General features: G+C 37.1%; 1 protein-coding gene across 2 annotated transcripts; it reads left to right on the top strand.

Moving 5' to 3' along the window:
• Positions 1-2,089: 2,089 nt before the first annotated feature.
• LOC139735744 (phospholipid phosphatase 3-like) lies at positions 2,090-9,453 on the top strand. Of its 2 annotated transcripts, none has more exons than XM_071646495.1 (2): positions 2,090-2,261; positions 8,022-9,453. In XM_071646495.1, exons 1-2 carry the CDS (start codon positions 2,091-2,093, stop codon positions 8,148-8,150), a joined length of 300 nt encoding a protein of 99 aa, XP_071502596.1. In that variant the 5' UTR covers position 2,090; the 3' UTR covers positions 8,151-9,453. The 2 variants fall into 2 exon arrangements, with proteins under 2 accessions (XP_071502596.1, XP_071502597.1); XM_071646496.1 differs by having other exon boundaries at positions 2,090-2,266.
• The last annotated feature ends 4,598 nt before the right edge of the window (positions 9,454-14,051 follow it).

Here is a 14,051-nt window from a genome sequence, read left to right as displayed (position 1 = left end):
ATGCACTTGGCTTCCCTCCAAAGCAGCTCTTAAATAATAGAGTCACTCCTCTCCACTGGAGAACTGTATTCTTATGACGACAGCCTTATAGACAGTATCGCATCCCTCGCGTAGAAAATATTCTGTGATATTGTAGTGAAAAAGAGCATTGATGTATTTCTAGATTATGCCAAGAATAATCAGACATGATCTCATGATGTATCATTGTGGAGTAGTGATTTGCACAAAGGAGATGTATATCCTTTTTTTTTTTCATAAGCAAAGATGGATGTACACACTAAAATGATGTTGAAGGCTGCATCTTGCGACTACTGGGAATGTAGTCTCATATTTCTATATTTCCGTCAGCTTGCATACATGGATAAATCACAGCCATTAAATTATTGAGTGTAGGAACCATGAAAATGGACCACCTCAAAGCTCTCATGGTATGGTCTCACATTCTTTGAACACAGGGCATTTGGAGCATATGGTTGACCAGTGTGTATCTTGTACACTTTATTTGTTCAGATATGTGCAACAATGCACTGAGTGAATACAGTGGACTCTTGTTTGAACGAAGTCCTTGGGACTGGCAGTTTTCTTTCGTTATATCGCAATTTCGTTATAACCGAATAACTGAACAATAGAAATGCATAGGGTGGATAATGTTGCAGCCTGAATTTTTACCTCGTTGTTACCGGAATTTCGGTATAACTGTATTCGTTGTAATGGGAGTGCACTGTGGTGGCCATTGAATTGTGAAACCATTTGTATAAATGCTGACCTACAAAATTTTACTGGCTCGATTGATAGAGGTCGAACACCATTCTCTCAAGGACAAAGATCTCTGTCACCATTGCACTTCACTTTGTGGAAATGAGTCATGGTTAAAGTGTAATCAGTACTCCTGAATATCAAAGCTTTCTCTCTGATCTTTACTTGATAACAAACTGCCATGTCACACAAGTTATTAGATTGGAAGGTTATGTATACCAGCAAGAGGGGTGGGCCATAAGACTTTGCTAAGAACGAAGTCTGTGAAATTGTGAATGTGTGTTGGTGATCACATATAACCATTAAAATATGTGGCTTTAGAACCAAATTTTTGAATTACAAACAAAGTGTTTAAATATTAAACATGTTTTCAAAATAGTTGAATAGCTTTTAACATGGAATACTTGCCCTAAACTTCCATATACTGAAAATATCAATTTTCGGTAAAAAGGTACTTTTTTTTTCCAATTTTTTCCTCTTTTTTTTTAGCAGCGAGCATAAAACCCTCTTACCTTTTGTCCTGATTTTTTTTTCTTTCTCTCCTTTTTCATGATGTCAAATTCAGTCACTCATTAAGTTGTGAATACAAGTCCCAATTCACAAAATATTCTACTTTCAAAATATATGGTAGATATAGTAATTGATTAAGTAATTAATCAATTGAATCTTATGTATCTCCACTTCATCTTATCAATTTCCATGTCAAGAACTGAAGATGAGCGGACCTAAGAGAGGAAAACTTAAACTAAACATGAATGACAAGATGACAATATATGTGTATGGGATAAGAAGAATTTGAAATGCCATGCAATAAAAATCAAACCTTTTCATTAAGGATTATACATGGAATATTCATAAAATACTGTACATAATGGAATGACTTGATTACTATTGTAATGCTGCATGCACCATATATTTAGAGAGTCTGTTTTCTTTTTGCCAATCAGGATTTCCTGAGGTTAAAGTTGTGATCTTGGAGTACAGTAGTGAACGGAAAAGTGTATGTATGCACCATGGAGCTACAACACAGATCCATGTATGCACATAGTATTTGCGTCTAGCTCAGAGTTGATATTTTCACATGTTGTTAAACTCACGAAGAGCTTCCAATCCTTGAAATTCACAAAAATAGTTTTAAAAATGCAAAATATATGTTGTGCATATAATACAGTAGTTGACTTTCAAGAAAGTATTTGGAGTTCACAACATCTTGATTGTTTTGTATGCAATTATGACTTTCTCACTTCAATAAATGTGGTATTATCATCAGCTGGTGTAATACATGTTCTGCCTTTCTCTCCTGTAAACCTTCCTTTAAAAAAAAAAAGCTGTACATGCAGAGCCGCTGGAGTTGGCGTGACACCGTCTTCCTCCGCCCACTGGTCCAGGTCATTGCTCTGTACCTCGCCCTCTACACCTGCCTCAGCCGCATCTCGGACTACAAGCACCACTGGAGTGATGTCTTCGGCGGAGCCGTGATGGGTGGCAGTGTTGCCGCGGCGATGGTATGGTGAGAAAGAGGAAAAAAAAGAATCACCAGGGAGATTTATTTTTTAATTTTGAAGGAATGCTGCAATATTGAAAGTGACTTTAATTGGTCTCTTTTCTTGTTTTTTTTTTTTTTTTTTTTTGATGTTTCATTGATTGGAACTCATTTCGGAATTCAAAGTGGAATGCACAATCTAAAATTTACCACACAAGAAAATGCCCATTTGGTTTTCAGGATGTTGTTGTGTGCAATTAAATACAAATTCTCTGTTTACAGAGAAAACACCAAGCAACATTGTTTGTTGGGGGACAAAATGACACAGACTAAGGCAAACTGCTGTAAACTTTTCAGTCTCTGGACAAATTCACCTATTATGATGTTTGCCAAAAATGATGTACTTACTTAAACAAATAAACAAAGTAACAGAATGGAACATTCAAACTCCAACACACATTACAGGAAAAAATGATACATTGCTGCACAATTTGTAAGCAACACATGCAAGGGGATGACAAGAAACATTGTCATCATGACAGCAATAAAATATCAAATTGCATGGGGGAGGAATGAAGGAATTTGTGTCCATTTTCTTTTCAATGCAAACTTTAAAATCTTGATAGTTTGCGTTTGTGACTTCTTTGGTTCTCAATCTCTGAAGTTTTCCCCCATAGGACCTGTGAAACAAATTCTTGTTCTAATTGTCATTTGATGGGTTTTTGTTCACATATCTTCCATTTTAGTTATGGAATGTCTAGCATGATTTCTTGCATGAAATGATTCACAAGAAAATATAGGAGAAAGTCTCACCTAATAAAAGGAATGAAATATCAGTTTTACTACTTTCTTTTAATCACCACTACCTGGATTTTTGTTACAAAATTCTGTGCTGGCATGCTGGTCGTACAATACATAAAATATCCCTTTTTCTGTTGCTTTACCCTAGCATGTATGTTATGTACCTAGGTTCCACTACTATTAAATTCTTTTGTGTTTCCACCTTTATTTTGTTCACCAGTTAGTGATTGAAAATGAAATATATGACCAAAAACAAAACAAAAAAACAACAAATCAACATGTTTTCAGACATTTTCATTTATTACAAATTACATCCATTGTCCTTCTTTATTATGGACAGTGACAAAACTTTTTTTTTTTGAAGATCAGATACATCTAGTTCAGGATTTGTTCACCTTTTAACAATCTGAATGGAAAATCTAGAGCAAGAGCAAGTTGTTACAAATTGTATCTTCTATACATCAATGGTAACAAACTGCCCTTTTATTTGAAACTAATCACATTCACCTTAGAATGATTTGCCTTCTCAATACTCAACTGAAATATCAGAAATACTCTCAGAACCATTTTGATTGCACCAAAAATAATGGTCATTAAAACTGTTAAGTATCATATCTACTAAGTAGGTGAAGAATTATATTTTTCTCAATTTTGAGAACAAATCTACTAATGAAAGAGACTTAGAAAGCAAAATATTGCTCATATGAAAGAGACTTAAAAAGCGAAACATGGATTCACAAATGCTCAATTAGTCTTTTTTCCCCTCAAAAGTTTAGCAAACAGCCTGAGCTGCTGTGAGACGTGCCAGACAAATTTGCAGCATCGTCTAAAGATCTAGAGATACAAGATGACTCAGCAGTGTCTGATTAGACTACAGTGTCTTCATGGAAATCATTTCTAGGGCAGCAAAAAAGATAGAAAGAACCACTCCCCCCCCCCCCCCCCCCCCCCCCCCCCCAAAAAAAAAAGCCCTGAAAATTCCTCCTGATATGCCAAATGCAGGAGATTTGGTCACATCACAGGGTCACATCCATTATCTTTGATCAGCTGGCGCTTCATTGCCATGGCAACAGGGGATGAAGTGATGGAGCTGTCCGGATGATGCGTAGTAGTTGTTGACAGATGCTATCCCAGGTCTGACTTTGAAGTGAGTGGGTCTAGCATATACATCTAAACTCACACCCTTATCTTCATTTCTCTGGAGGAATAATCCTTAATGATGGCGTTCCCTTTGTATATTGGATGTGCCAACAGGGCGGGGGGGGGGGGGGGGGGGGGGGGTATGGGTGTGGCTGGGATGGTGGAGATTTGGAGGGAGTAGGTTCCATGTACAATCAGATTTTGAGAGCTCTTCAAAATGCAAAGCAGTATCTATATTTGCACATTATGATGAACAAAGCTGATTGGGTGTCATTTTGTCCACCACCACCATGTTTGCTTGTCTGCTGTCTCATATTGACACTGATGAATATCCAGAATATACATAGCGCTATTAATTAGTAGTGATATACCACATCAATTTTGCCATTCCTTCTACTCCTTGGTTGATGATTTTTTTTCTCTCTCTTTTTATTCGTATGCAATGATCATGAACTAACAGTGACATATGACTTGCTCGTGTAAATTATGGTACAAAATGAGTGCTTAGCTGCAGATGCATATAATATTTGTCTGTGTTACATTATACAAGGTTCTGCATCCATGCTTGATAAACCTAACCAAGATATAGCAGTAGATGATTTCACACATACTAATGCTTTACTCTGAGATTTGTTTAACTTCTGTATTGCATGTCATCTAGTTGTCTTAATAAGAACCAAAATTGTTTTCTTTTTTCTCTTTATCTTCTTCTCTTTTTTTTTTCTTTTTGACTGTGTAAATCTCATATAATGTTCATAAAATCTGTATTAAAAATATGTGTAGTTATTCAAATGCCTTGGCCTTTATATCATGATCTTCCTCATCATCATCTTTTACCCCTCTTTCCTGTCAGTTGCATACGAAGCCTTGGTATAATTTTGGTATATAATATACAAAATCTTTTGATTTGATATGTTGAAATTGCATTAACAAGGTGGAGTCAAGATTTGTTTGTATGCTGCCAAAAACTACCCGTGCGGAAATAACCTATTTTGATTCAGGGACATTGTTTACTGTGAGGGTGAAAATATATTTGCCATGCCCAAAGTTATTTGGGTCATCACGCACACAAAGCACTCAAAGTATTAGGATCCATTCACAGGGGGTTACAATGAAAATGCCACCCTAACCAAAATTAAATGAAAACATATATATTTGAATAATATGTCAAAATGGTCAGCTTGCCAATAGTTTGTAAACTTGTGAAATACTGCATTTCTTCTTTCTTTCATTCAGGCCTCAATATTGTCCTGTGTATATCGCTGCAATTCTGCCATCAAATTGTCATCCATAAGCTGTTCCTTTGAGGACAAATAAAATCCGCAGCAAGGCATTGACAAATTATTTCCTGTAGGGTGCATTTGTTTATGAGATGAAGGTTCTGTTTGCCATAAGTGGGTGGGTTTACAGTTTGAAGTTAATGGTGCAGTTGAATAATCGGCGTTCACTGTACAGCTATTTCAGCAATCAAAAGTTTGTTGATAGTTTTGACCACAGTTCTCTGTCATAGTTAACCTATGGCATCTCACAAAAGTTACTGATTGCCAGCTCATTGCTAATGCAGCAACAATTAATTGTGCATTCCATGCTTATTTACTTTTATTCAGACACAAGAATTAGTGTAACTAGCATCAGTCACTTAGATTGGTTATATTTGTATACATTTTGATATCAATTTGTGGCTGTAGATCTAAGTTCTGAAATATGAAGCACCAAATGGGTACATGTCACAGAAGTAGGGAGCTTTTAACTGCATAATAAAACGTATTTAAAAAAAATGAAAACAGCAAATCTGGTAGCAATATTGTTCTAAGGCAATGCTCTATTTTATACTCCTTTGGGTAGGACTTGGATATCCTGTGGAATATATGCTTGAAATACCCATTGACGTGTATGTTTGCTGAAACAGAAACTCTTGGATGCCTTATACCATAGATGCTTGAGGCGTGGTAGATGATGGGTTAATATATCTGGGCGTGTCCTCAGGAAGGGTGCCAAAATTCCCTCCTACGAGTCTGTCATCTACCAGGGGTGTGTCCTTGGGAAGCTCCTAGGGTTAAGACCCATTGACAGTCTGGATAAGTTTAACTAGTTCGTTTGGATGGTGGTGGTGGGGGGGGGATCTTTTGAGGGGTGTTTTATGGAAGAAAAAAAGAGAGTATATCCTTGAGAAAGTTAGGAAACTTCTCGTTGTCATCAAAATCTATTTTCAGCATGCTCACAAGTTTTTAGCGTGTATCCTGTTCAACTCTATTTCATTTAACTTACCTCATTCCATCTTCTCTTCTGTACATCACACACCAACTACAAGTATCAGAAAGGCAGTTAGTCAGTGTACTTTATGCTGTCAATACCTTTTGCCTCTCAAACCATTGATATGTAAAAAAAAAAGGTTAGAAAATACTTGTTAGATTGCTGACTGTAGCAGCTTCCCATCAACTTCGTATTGATTTGTTTTTACCCATCATATGCTATAGATGCCAAATATTTGTGGGCATAAAATTATAAGATTCCAGAAATCGGGAAGTAAAAGACTATTTCGCAGTTGACTGAATTCAAGAACATGATTGTAAATATCGTGCTGCTCACGTGCGCTCAGCATGTAGGCATGCATGTGCACATACATGTAGTAGTCTGAGCGTCTTAGTGCAACTGCTGCCTGCCCATATTTCATGTACATTGCTTGCATACTCTGATAGTACTTATGCAACAAGAGGGCAGTATTTTGTTGGTTTGTTAAATTATTTTTTTTAATAAAAAAACTCACAGAAATACAAAGTATACAGCATCTATAGCATACTCTCTATTCCATTACCACGTCTTCCTTTCTGCTAAGCACATTTAAAGGATCTCCTCTTCCCTTATTTGTCACTTTACTGTTCTTTATCTTCTATCCACTGTCCATGTCATCACTTTATTTCTTCTCTGTTAATTTCATTCAGCTTACTAGTTTCATGAATCAGCCTGAAGAACCAAGTTATTGAGTACTTACAATTGCATAATGAACATGTTAAATTTTTCTCATTGCATTGGTATGCCTTCATATGCATTATCTTGATGTAAGAAACATAAGAGCACAATTTTTCTAGAGTACCGGTATGAATATATTCAGAGATTATAAATGAAAGCTTATGAAATGTGCTTATGAAATGAAATCTTTCTTAGTTACCTCAATACCAGCAAGACTTCACACAGCTTTGATAGTAATACTCGCATGGATGCATTTGTCAGTATGAATGTAAGCATTTATATAAAGTCTAAATTTGATCTATTTCTTTTTCTTTACCCCCTCCCCCCGCTTTCTCATGCACTCCAATCTCTCCCTACCTATCTACACTCTGCTTACCTATGTATTATCAAAACCAACCCCACCCTCACTAAAATTACTGCACCCCATTCTCCTGTGCATTCTACCACCTATTCTTCACTCTAATACTCTCCTCACCCCACCCATCGTTCTATTTTTAATACCCTCTTCCAATTTTACCCTATCGCACCTAACCCCCTCCCCAATCCTTTATCCATTCAATTCCATCATACTCTTCCTCCCTGTATCCCACTCATCCTCCATCCATTTAACTATCCCCCAATTCTGTCCCCCTCTCTCTCTGCTCCACCCCAACTTGCCCCACCTGTAATCCTCAACCGACCCATCTCATACTTCTCTGCCTGACCCACATGGCCCCACCCTTTCTCCATTGCAACCTCCCTCTATCCAAACCCTTCTCCCTCTACCATTCCTCCTCTCCCCCTAACACTTGTTACTTTCATCCATCCCACCAACAACCCTCCTCCCCCACCACCTCCCTCTCTCCGTGCCCCCTGCCCCACCCCACCCCAGGCATTTGGAGTCTCAGATCTCTTCCAGCCAGGCAGCACCCCTGACAATCTCTCAGGGGGGCGGGGCCACGACCTCGTCTTTATGGAAATGAACCCACGCAACCGGCACAAAACAGACGGCCTGATGTAAACCTGAGTTTAACATCGCTGCCAGAATGTATTTCATATTCTTTCTCCATATACTTCGTTCTTTTTTGGCAATTTATGGCAACTTCTAATTCATATCCAGTCTTATTCATATTATTTTTTTTTTCATGTGTCTTTTTGTGTTTTCATAAAGCTGCATTTCAGATATTGGATGATTGTTAAAGAGATGTCCTATCATTATTCAAGGAATCATCTTAATGTGCCTGACACCAACAGGTGATCATTAAAAAAAAAAAAATACTGCCCTTAAATTATTTTTCGAGGGGGAGGGAAAGCAGTTGATCTGCTTCCCTAACAATTTGCATACTCTTTAAAAGAAAAAAAACTGAGAATATAACAGAATCAACTGTGATCGTTCTGAAGCTTTAATGTAAAAAGTGATCTTTTCTCATAAAGAGTATGACTTATCATATGAACTACTCATCTTAATCATGTTTTCCCTTTTTTATGAGAATATCATTTTTAAGTGTTATCACTTTCCCAAATTTACCATCACCCACTGGGTTATCAGTTGATGTCCCAATTGATGTGAAGGAATATTTTCTTTTAAAACTTTTTACATTACCATACTAATCGGTGCCTTTGATATTTGCCACAAAATGTTTTTGGTAATGCTTAATGGGATTTTAGCTGGTGATGTATATTCTGTAGGTTGGTGAGATGTAAAATATATGTCCCTTCTTATGAGTCACTGTCAGATATATTTTAGGAGGTAAGCATTTTATTCCAATATGGAACATCTGCTGTCTGGTATAGGTTCAGAGTCTCAGTAACGTAGAAGAATTCTGTCTGTTCTCCTCACCAAACATGCATAATCTGAAAAATGTTGATAGTGAAATTGAAATCTGTCAAAACTTGGCAGAAATTGGAATAAAAAATGTGAGTTTTATTCATGGGAATGTATTTGTAAGCTTTATATTTAGCATACCAGTAGGTGTGGATTCACGTGTGTACATTGAATACTCACTTGTATTAAAGCCATGATGGTTGTACAGGTGCAGATGTGTAGAACACAAATGCATCTTTGCCATGATGAAGCCTGAAAGGTTCCAACTGCTGAAATAACTTCTTACAAAATTATGATGACATTTCCACAGATGTGAACACTGTTTAAGGTGCTTTTCTTTTTGTTGTGGATTAGTGCAATAAACAAAACATTTATTTTTTTAAAGCTGCAAATGTTCCACGTGCATGTCATCTTGCAACTTTTAATACAAAAGACTGTTTGTATACATAACTTGTCCTTGATTGCTGTTGAGCAATGTGTGTTCATGTCTCCATCAGAGTCATAAGCCATTGATATTAAATGTGCAACAGGCATCAGTGCATCTTTGGATTTCTATATGTGATTGTTGTTAAAAGATATATGTGTGAAATATGCTGATAAGCACGAATCCTAAAAGAAAGCAAGGACATACTTCTATCATGGTTTGTTTGACACGTCACATTGTTGGTCATATTATTCACACTTGTAGGAGAATGATAAAGCTCATTTGCTATTTTTGTCCGTGGAGATCAGCCATGACAAATAATCCCTGGAGCATGAGAGAGGAAGGGTTAATACCTTAATGAGAGGGGTCACATACAGCCACCATGTCAGACAGGTGTTTAAGGAATTGGACCCTGGTAGTCTCCCCCCTCTGGGGATGTCTCCGCTGGCCCCTGGAGGCGGTTTGGGTAACATTTAGCCTCACATCCTGTTGTCAGTGATAGCGGCACCTGCTGTCCAGTGGAAAGCATGCATGTGCAATATTATGTGCCCGGGCAAGCCACAACCTCGAGGTGAGCCCCACTCACACTTGCAACATAAGACAATTCTTTTTCAGGATTGCACTCATGCTAGGCTTTCTGTATGAACTGGGACATCACCACACCCTTGGGCATTCTCGTACTGGACCACTCATGTGGACCATACCTAACTCAATCTGCTCTCTTATAATAAATCTCGAGACTACTTTAAAAGCCGTAGGTCACAGTATAGTGGTACACTGTATATATTATACTAAGTGATGCTGTTCACATTGTTAAAGTAATTTTTGAGATCAAATGCCAATGGTATGTCTATAAATGAGATGTACCATTGCGTCAGTCTTGAGAATTCCTGCACAGAATGTTCGTATTTTGCAAGTGTGAATAGGGTCAGATTTTTGCTAGGATTAGCTTACATTGTGTCTGAGCTTTGTCTCTGCTTCCTCTCTCTTCCCTTTGTGGTCCTTCTTGTCCGTACGGCAAGTGACACCAAATGTCATACAAAAAGCAGCTAAAAATGATACCCCTTGTTCCGTAGATAGGTTTATGAAACCGCAAATTCCGCTGCTAAATCTGCCGCCATTGTTTCAATCATCCTTCCTTAAACCATGGGACGAACAGCCTCCCAACATCGTTACCCGAATATCTTCAGGCAACAGCATGTGACATGAATGTAATGCATCTGCGGTACACCTGGGCTGAAAATATTTGGATTTTTCTAGATGTGGCATACACTTGCATCATACTGATCGACAGGTGGTAGAGTAATCCAGTGCCAGTGACTTTTTGGCTCAGTCAGTAAAATGTGGTCGGCAGGTTCAGCTATTTACCCCAACAATACAAAACTACGGCTTCAGATGTTTGAGTGTGTCTATATTATGGTGAGGTCTTTGTCAATGCAGTTATCAGAGTATGATAAATGTGAATGGCCCAAAGTATGCCCAGAATGATAAGAAACTGTCATGTGAATTTCAAATAGGGCTTGATGAAAGATTTCCATGTACAGAATGACATAAATCATTACCTGTCCAGCAGAAGGACCCTAGCATGAAATTTCTATCCCAGAATCAAATTTTGGTTCATGACATGATTCAACAGAGTTTTGAAAGCTCTTTCATATGATGTAACCATAATTTTTTTTTCAGTGACTTTTTAAGTGCAAGATTTAGGGCCCTTCTTCCAGGAAGGCGAGAAAATGGTCTCTGCACATTGTTGAATCTCAATGCTTTCATGATACTATTGCCAAAATTTGCAAGTGAGGGGATGTACCGTGTTGGAAGACTCATATTGGCAAGGTGCTTGTTATGTAACATTGAAGAGAAAATATACGAGCCAGCTGCAATACTGGCTGTCAGTGGATGTTTGCCGTAAATAACTTTCCCCTCGCTCTTCGTGCATTGGCAGGGAATGATGTCTACTCGATGCGATTCCCCGTCTGAGATGTGTAGGAAGGGGATAGGGCGGAGAGGAAGTAGGGAATTTAGTCGAAAACCTGTCTGGGATTTTCCCTCGGCTCGGCCGGCTCTTGGCAAAGCTTATCACGCATTACCAGTCTGACTCTGTCTGTCTTCTCTCACACCTTCTTTCTCTCTCTCTCTCTCCATCTCTATCTCCCCCTCTTTCTCTCCCTCTATCATGTCTTTCTTTTTTATATATCTTTCTCTATCAAAGCTTTCTCTATCATATGTTTCTCTGTCATATGTTTCTCTGTCATATGTTTCTCTGTCATATGTTTCTCTATCATATCTTTCTCTATCATATGTGTCTCTGTCATATCTTTCTCTATCATATCTTTCTCTATCATATATTTCTCTATCATATCTTTCTCTGTCATATCTTTCTCTATCATATGTTTCTCTATCATATGTTTCTCTATCATATGTTTCTCTGTCATATGTTTCTCTATCATATCTTTCTCTTTCATATATTTCTCTATCATATCTTTCTCTGTCATATCTTTCTCTATCATATCTTTCTCTATCATATGTTTCTCTGTCATATGTTTCTCTGTCATATCTTTCTCTATCATATCTTTCTCTATCATATGTTTCTCTGCCATATGTTTCTCTATCATATGTTTCTCTGTCATATGTTTCTCTGTCATATCTTTCTCTATCATTTGTTTCTCTGTCATATCTTTCTCTATCATATCTTTCTCTATCATATGTTTCTCTGCCATATGTTTCTCTATCATATGTTTCTGTCATATGTTTCTCTGTCATATCTTTCTCTATCATATATTTCTCTGTCATATCTTCCTCTATCATATCTTTCTCTATCATGTTTCTCTGTCATATCTTTCTCTATCATATCTTTCTAGTTATATCTTTCTCTATCATATCCTTCTCTGTCATACGTTTCTCTGTCATATCTTTTGTTGTCATATCTTTCTCTACATATGTTTCTCTATCATATCTTTCTCTATTATATGTTTCTCTTACTCTTGCTCTGATACTTCGTCCATCTTTCTTCTGATGTGTCGTAGTATGCCTCTGTTGCTGTTTTTTTAGATACATGTGTACATTTATTTCTCTCTCTCTCTCTCTCTATATATATATATATATATAATATATATATATATACTTATATGACTGTCTTTGCTCAATTTCTCTAGCAGTGCTGTTAGTCTCTTCTTTTCTATTACTATCTTTTCCACTTTGTAGTGTTGGCTGATAAAAGCAGCATGCCAGGGCACCATGCAATATTGTCTGTCTGCTGCTTTACAAATGCAACAAAAAATATTCATTACTATAAAATGTGTATCATAATTCCTTGTGATAGCTTTATCTCCACTGGAAAGTGCTTAGAGCAGGCTTCTTTGTTAGTTTTGTTCACTTGTTTATGTGCCTGATGCAAATATGTGTGGGATATCATTCAGATTTTCACACGTTTTTATGGTGAATGCAATGGTATCCCCAATAATTTTCAGTCTCATTGACAATGATGGAGGTCCATGTCTTAGAGGCGATAATGTCTTTCTGATCCCTGGGATTTTTCTAAAGGACTTTGTGGAAAAGAGTAAACCTAATGATAAGGACATGTACAGCTGTCTTGTGGATTCAAAGGTTGTAAATACTCAAAAGTAGTCATCATCTTCTTTTTCTTTTTTTTATGTCATGTACATGTATCAAAAGTTTATGAATGTACAGAATGCATGGTCTAGCTGTTTGCAATAGAAGATCAAGTTTTATTGATGTCTCATGTTGATAATGGAGAGAGGGGATGGGAATGAAGTGACAAGTCAGTATGGCATTTGTTCAAATATTTGTCGCAGATGTCCAGATGTCGCACGACTCCACTATCACCAGCGGTTTGCCTGGTGCAGAGTTTGCCATCCAGCAGGTGTATATTGTGTATGGACATTTTGAAATAGGTGCGATGAATAAGATCATATTCATATGGGGAACTTTATAGTTTATCTGCATCTGCTGACTTGATACTTCCTACCTATCTCCACAAATCACTGTATTTCCAAGATTGTTTGCCCAAAGGTCAATTTTGTATGCTTGATTTTATCTCTGCATTCCCATTTTGTACATTAATGTGACACAGAGTTAATGAAACAAAGTTATTGAGTAATATCTGAATCTAACAGAAAAATAATTGAAAACAGGATGATTAACTTAAATGTGCAACATTCTTTCATAATAATACAACATGAAGATGAGCACGCGTCATTTCATGCAAATTCAAGATTAAGAATCTCACATTCTTGTGGTTCAAAAAAAAAACACAAATCAAGCTAATCTAAGCATAATCAAAATACATGAGACGATTATCATAAGTGTTGAAGGGTATATTCTAGCTGTGGCTGTTTTGTAAAACAAACAAAGCTCTTTTGTGAACATTGATGGAATGCTGATGTCCATGATCGCTGTTATATAAAAAGATTTTTTTAGATATACTGTAGATGAGATAAATAGTTCACCATGATACTTATTTTCCACATGAAAGTGTAAAAAGTGTCCTCTTTTATTGTTAAATGACAGTAGCAAGCAGCCGTTTCAACCTCTAAACTCTAACACCAAATAATGTAGAACTTAATTAGAAAGGGTTTCTAGAATTTTTTCATTGCTTGTTGGCTCTTTTTACTTCTGAGCCTTTCCTTGTGTTAAAGAACACACAGTTAATGAAG

This window comes from Diadema antillarum, unplaced genomic scaffold (genome assembly GCF_040938485.1).
Source record: "Diadema antillarum isolate AM-2024a unplaced genomic scaffold, OU_Dant_1.0 seq00000597_RagTag, whole genome shotgun sequence".
NCBI lineage: Eukaryota > Metazoa > Echinodermata > Echinoidea > Diadematoida > Diadematidae > Diadema > Diadema antillarum.
This window is presented reverse-complemented; position numbering and strand designations above follow the sequence as displayed.